Source organism: Grampus griseus (genome assembly GCF_964374135.1).
Source record: "Grampus griseus genome assembly, chromosome: 1".
Classification (NCBI taxonomy): Eukaryota; Metazoa; Chordata; class Mammalia; order Artiodactyla; family Delphinidae; genus Grampus; species Grampus griseus.
The window spans coordinates 75220058-75226147 of NC_139017.1; the positions used below are offsets into that span (position 1 = coordinate 75220058).

At 45.8% G+C, this 6090-nt stretch overlaps 1 protein-coding gene across 2 annotated transcripts; it reads left to right on the forward strand.

Annotated features, from left to right (window-relative positions):
* The first annotated feature begins 229 nt into the window (after positions 1 to 229).
* MCL1 (MCL1 apoptosis regulator, BCL2 family member) lies at positions 230 to 3878 on the forward strand. 2 transcript variants are annotated; one of them, XM_082680904.1, is made up of 3 exons: positions 230 to 980; positions 1326 to 1573; positions 2264 to 3878. In XM_082680904.1, exons 1-3 carry the CDS (start codon positions 290 to 292, stop codon positions 2378 to 2380), a joined length of 1056 nt encoding a protein of 351 aa, XP_082537030.1. In that variant the 5' UTR covers positions 230 to 289; the 3' UTR covers positions 2381 to 3878. The 2 variants fall into 2 exon arrangements, with proteins under 2 accessions (XP_082537030.1, XP_082537031.1); XM_082680905.1 differs by lacking the exon at positions 1326 to 1573.
* The last annotated feature ends 2212 nt before the right edge of the window (positions 3879 to 6090 follow it).

Here is a 6090-nt window from a genome sequence, read left to right on the forward strand (position 1 = left end):
TTACGTAACCGGCCGCGAGAGGCTCCGGAGAGCCGGAAGCCCCGCCCTGCCCCAGGCCCCGCCCCTGCCCTAACCCGCTGGTTAGGTGTCGTGCGCAACCCTCCGGAAGATTCCGCCCTTTTCACCATCTAAGGATATGATTTTTTTTAAGAGTTGCTGACGCCATTGCGTAGGACTGGGCCCTAAAACCGTGATCTAGGAGCGCCTCTCTCAGTCGTTACTTCCGCTCTTCAAGATAGCTGCAGGGGTCTTCCCCATTTTTCTCAGTAGGCGGCGGCGGCGGTTTGAGATGTTCGGCCTCAAGAGAAACGCAGTGATCGGACTCAACCTCTACTGTGGGGGGGCCGGATTGGGACCGGATAGCGGCAGCGGCGCCTCCGCTCCGGGAAGGCGGCTTTTGGCTGCAGGAAAGGAGGCCACGGCCGGGCGAGAGGTAGGGGGAGGGGAAGCCGGCGAGGTGATTGGCGGAAGCGCCGGCCCGAGCCCCCCGGCCACTCTCGCGCCCGACGCCCGGAGGGTCGCGCGGCCCTCGCCCATTGGCGCCGAGGGCCCCGACGTCACCGCGACCCGCGCCAGGCTGCTGTTCTTCGCGCCCACCCGCCGCGCCTCGCCGCCCGAAGAGATGGAATCCTCGGTCTCCGACGCCATCATGTCGCCCGAAGAGGAGCTGGACGGGTGCGAGCCGGAGCCTCTAGGGAAGCGGCCGTCCGTCCTGCCTTTGCTGGAATTGGTCGGCGAGGCCAGTAACAGCCCGGGCAAGGACGGCTCACTCCCCTCGACGCCGCCCCCAGCAGAGGAGGAGGAGGACGAGTTGTACCGGCAGTCCCTGGAGATTATCTCTCGATACCTCCGGGAGCAGGCAACAGGCACCAAGGACGCGAAGCCACTGGGCGGGTCTGGGGCCGCCAGCCGGAAAGCGTTAGAGACCCTGCGACGGGTCGGGGACGGTGTGCAACGGAACCACGAGACGGCCTTCCAAGGTAAGGGGGTTATTCGCGAAGGCCGCGCTGCCTTTTTTCAGCTCTCTGGACTCACCCACCTTTGCTGGGTGGAAACCGAAACGAGTCAGTGTTGAAACGACTCTCATCCTATTTCTGAAACCAGAATATTCTGGCCGTGAGTCATTGTTTCCACCCACTTGGTTCTTTTGGAAATGGCAGCTCTGCTCAAAGCCCGGAAAGGGTGGGATGTCAATTTTCAAGTGGGATCAGCCTGAGTTCTATAGAGCCCGAATAGCGATTTCCCCCGCCGTGGGTGGGCAGGCGAATCGTGCCCTTGTTTAGACAAAGAGGCCGTGAAAACCTGCATGCTTTTCTTCCTCTCAGGCATGCTTCGGAAACTGGACATCAAAAACGAAGACGATGTCAAATCTTTGTCTCGAGTGATGGTCCATGTTTTCAGTGACGGAGTAACAAACTGGGGCAGGATTGTGACTCTCATTTCTTTTGGTGCCTTTGTGGCCAAACACTTGAAGAGTATAAACCAAGAAAGCTGCATCGAACCATTAGCAGAAAGCATCACAGATGTTCTCGTAAGGACAAAACGAGACTGGCTAGTCAAACAAAGAGGCTGGGTAAGTTTGCTTTAAGGTTGAGGAGGGGACTTGGAGTGGAAATGAAATGGAGGATTTTATAGAGAAAGAGGGGATAGCTAAAGGTTTTTAAGATGCACAACTTGGTTTTCAAGGCTCTAACTTTGGACCTCTGGTTGCTTGATGTTGATTTAAGTAGTTGGTCCTTAGAGATGGTATGACTGTCTTGAATTGTTGTATCAAAAATCCTGGGTTTGGGGCTTCCCTGGTGGCGCAGTGGTTGAGAGTCCGCCTGCCGATGCAGGGGCCGCGGGTTCGTGCCCCGGTCCGGGAAGATCCACATGCCACGGAGCGGCTGGGCCCGTGAGCCATGGCCGCTGAGCCTGCGCGTCCGGAGCCTGTGCTGCGCAACGGGAGAGGCCACAACAGTGAGAGGCCCGTGTGCTGCAAAAAAAAAAAAAAAAAAATCTTGGTTTTCTGTAAGCTGTTTTACTGGTTAAGAAATAAGAATCACCTGGGCGTGATAGCAAATACATTTTTGAGCGTGCCCCACCTCCCTTTTAATTGCATAATGTGTCTCCTTTGCAGTCTGGGGATAAATAATAATTGGTTCGTCATTGCGTTTGGGGGGGGGGGAACCTTAGATATTTTAATTCATCTTTTCTTTGTAAATAGTGTTTTTAAGCCAGTGGAAGCCCATACTTGAAACTGTGCTTTTTGTTTGTTTTCTAGGATGGGTTTGTGGACTTCTTCCATGTAGAGGACCTAGAAGGCGGCATCAGAAATGTGCTGCTGGCTTTTGCAGGTGTTGCCGGAGTAGGAGCTGGTTTGGCGTATCTAATAAGATAGCCTTTTAAGTGCAATAATTGACTCTTAACCAACTCCAGCCACCAAAACCACATACGCCTGCTGTGAAATCAGATGTATTTATGAAGTTGGACTTCAAGCTGTGCAGGCCATAACCTCCAGGAGTTCTACTCCAGCAACGGAGAAAAGCAAGCGGCAGGAGGCTTATGGCTAACAGGAATAAATACATGGGAAAAGTAGTCCCTCTTGAAGAGTCACTGTCTGAAAGAAGCAGAATTCTGTTTCAGCAACAGGCAAACTTTGGGAGGCCACGGAGGAGGACTTTTAGATTTAGTGAAGACGGTAGGGTGGAGAGACTTTATTTACCTTGCCTAGAACAGGAAAGTGGCCAGTAGCCAGGCTAGTCATAGAGTTCATTAAATATGCTCACTGAATCCATTAACTTCTATAGTGTTAAAAGAGAAGCACTAACAATGCCAGCGTCATGTGTAAAATGGATTTTAAGCTACAAGTAATAGAACCTATGACTAGAAGCCTCAACACTGTACAACAGAGTGTGAAGGGAAGCTTTATCCTCTGTAATTAGCTTTCCTAGATGTGCTTCTTGAATAGAAAGTCCAATGCTCAGGATGTTTATACCTGTTCTACTTTGGCTTGGTTTGAGTGATTCCTAGTTTATTAGCCTAGTGTCATGGCCAAGAATACTTGACTTAAGGCTCAATTACAAATCGGGAATATCCTGTTTTTAAGACAAAAACTTGTAATCGTCTGTAAAAATTGTATATATTTTTACAGAACATCTGTTTGAAATGTAAAGGGAGAAAAGTCTGAAATTACATTAGTTTTTTCATACCCTTTTGAAATTTACAACTTCTGTAGTTAGGAACCTGTTTCTTATAGCTTTTTCTATTCTAAATTTTGTGCTAGTCAGTTCTAGATTGTATACAGAACCAACTGATGTAATTGTATGCAACCTGGTTGTAGTACAACAATTCTGATTCATAACTATGCAGGCTTTAATTTTCCTATCTGATTTTGGTAAGTATTTCTTAAATACCTGTTTGGGGTTTTTTTGTTTTTTTTTTTTAACCTGGGGCTGAGAAATTGAGGAATGGAAATTAATCCTTTCACTTTGTTACATGTGGGTTTTCAATAATTGAGTCAAGGTTTTAAGGATTTATTGGGGGGGGCGGGGCACACAGGCTGATGACTTAGAAATAATGGGCTCTGATTGGGCAACTACTCATTTGAGTTCCTTCCATTTGTCTTAATTTAACCGGTGAAATTTTAACTGAGTTCATGAGCTCATCTTCAAAGCTTTTGCTGAAAGATTTTCAGCTGTTCCAAATGGGACTTATTAGGAGTATGTATAAAAAGAGCACATCGGGTGGATGAGAGACATTTGATCCCTTGTTAATAAATTGTACAATGATGGCTTGGAAAAGCAGGCTATAGTCTAACCATGGTGCTATTACTAGGCTTGCTTGTTAAACACAGGTCTAAGCCTAGTGAGTTAATAAAATGAATAATTTCATTTCTATTAATGATTCTCAAACTTTGTTCCAGATTTTTGCATTGGCATCTCTATGGACTTCAGACTTGATGTTTTATCAAACTTACTGTTTATTTCCTATCCTTCCTTGAAATATTTGCTGCTTGTTCGGCTCCCTCTACAGATATTTATAGTTCCTACAAATTTACCTTGCCATCCCTGAACTCTTACTAGCCCTTTTAGTTTTTGGCACTAGGAACCTAAGTGACCGCCCAAGGAGTCCACAGACCTTCATCCTTCTTGAATTTTATCCTTAGGAGGTGGCAGTACAATGGGTGCTGACAGTAACAGTGACGAGGTGAGAAGAGTCCCTTTTCCTTGGACTAGTATCTTATTGGTTGTTGCTTAATCCTGTCTTTGGGGAGAAATTTTCAAAATCCCCTTAGGGATTTTCAGAGGAGGGGATGATATCTTAGGTGACTTTCTCTAGGTTCTTTTGCATTTGAATATGCTCACTTAAAATTATAGAAATTGATGGGCTCTGTTAAACCTCAGAGTTATATAAAAGCTACTAGTAAACTGGAGAAAACTTTTATAGTGGAACCAGGGTCATTTTGAAACCTTTAGCTTCTGAATGTGACCTTTAGTATGTGGACTCCAGACAAAAATAGGCATGAATAAAATGACTAAGAATGTAATTAGGGAACAATTGCCCTGCCCGCCCATCTCCAAGCCTTAAGGTCATCTAGCTAGAGCTATTTTTATCTGTGTATTTATCATTCTTGATCATAAACCACTTATTTATATCATGTCTATCTCTAAGGACCTAAAAGCACTTTATATAGTTAATTAATCTTAAGATCTAGTTAAGGTGACTAAAAAGGCCTGTCTCCCCATAACCAGTTATGGAAATAAGCACAGAGCTGTAGCTTGATGGAGTTTAGGGGCCCCACTTCCCAATTTACTAGGTGTGACTGCTGAAATGTAGATGAGAATCTTCAGTTGCTATTTTGGGTCAGAGGCTGTGAGGGCTTAGGGAGCCCAAGTGCTTCGGGGCAGGGTGGGTGATTCTGTAGGGAGAAGAGGCACATGTTTTAAGTGCTGACTAGCTGCATAGTTCAGGCAAATCTTCCAAAATAGAAAGAGAGGGGCTGCCTGGAAAGATGGCTCTCTCAGCAACTTCTGTCTGTCTGATGCTTCTCTCAGGGAAAACCCTGCAGTCCTCTAGTGTCGTCTGTGTACATTCTGTTGGGGGTGAACATCTTGGTTCTGGTTAAAACAGCTAATGCTGTTGACATCTGTGCCAGGAAGGGTTAGGACCAACTACAAACTAATGTGGGCTGTAAAACGTAGTGTGTTTCCCTAACTTCCTGTTTTTCCTGAGACGAAAATAATAAATCTTTTATTCAAATGCAAGGTGTGGTACGGGTGTTTTCTAATCAATGCCTGTTTTCCTTCCCCCTCTTAGGCAAGCATCTGAGGGAAGTTAGCTGAACAAACAGGTATAGGTGAATTAACCAGCAAAAGCCCCATAAAACTGATTTGCCTTAGAGCAAAGGTCAGTTCCATTCAGAATAACCCCTTCTTTCATTCAAATTAGAGCTGTTGGGCTTTTTTTAAAATATTTTTTTGGCCACGCCACACGGCATGTGGGATCTTAGTTCCCTGACCAGGAATCAAACCTGCACCCCCTGCATTGGAAGCGCAGTCTTCACCACTGGACCAGCAGGGAAGTCCCGGGCTTTTAATTACATGTATTACTGTTGTACTTTGTAGTAGTTCAAAAGTACAGCAGTATATTTTAATACAAAAATCATAATCCCCATCCCCATTTCTTTTAGTCACCAAATGTTGGTATAACTTGGGGGTAAGAGGGTTCACTACAACAGTTATTGTATCTCCCTATCTCACTCAACCTTTTGAGGTGAGTAAAGGAGCTAGAAGAATTAACACCCAAAGTTAAGTTTCCATAAGGTTGTTGGTACTAATCTTTAAGTGCCTTTCCCCTTTCCTCCCAAAAAGGAGGTGAGAATAAGCAAGTCAATTTCAGAAGCCCTATCCTGTCTTTATTTTCAGCTACCTTGAAAGGGAGGGGAATCACCATGGAAATGTGCAAATATGAGGTTTGCATATTGGTTTTAAGCCCTGAGCACCAAATGCTAATCATGCAAACAGGATTCTGCGCTTTTCCCCCTTCAGGTTTTGTGCATTTCTGTTTGGCAGCCCCTCTTTTTCTGGAGCCTAACTACCAGAAGATGGC

Excerpts from the sequence above, each read along its gene's own strand:
- MCL1 (XM_082680904.1), top strand. The coding sequence starts at position 290 with ATGTTCGGCCTCAAGAGAAACGCAGTGATCGGACTCAACCTCTACTGT. Across the intron at positions 981-1,325 it reads CCACGAGACGGCCTTCCAAG|GCATGCTTCGGAAACTGGAC; the intron begins GTAAGGGGGTTA and ends TCTTCCTCTCAG. Across the intron at positions 1,574-2,263 it reads TAGTCAAACAAAGAGGCTGG|GATGGGTTTGTGGACTTCTT; the intron begins GTAAGTTTGCTT and ends TTTGTTTTCTAG.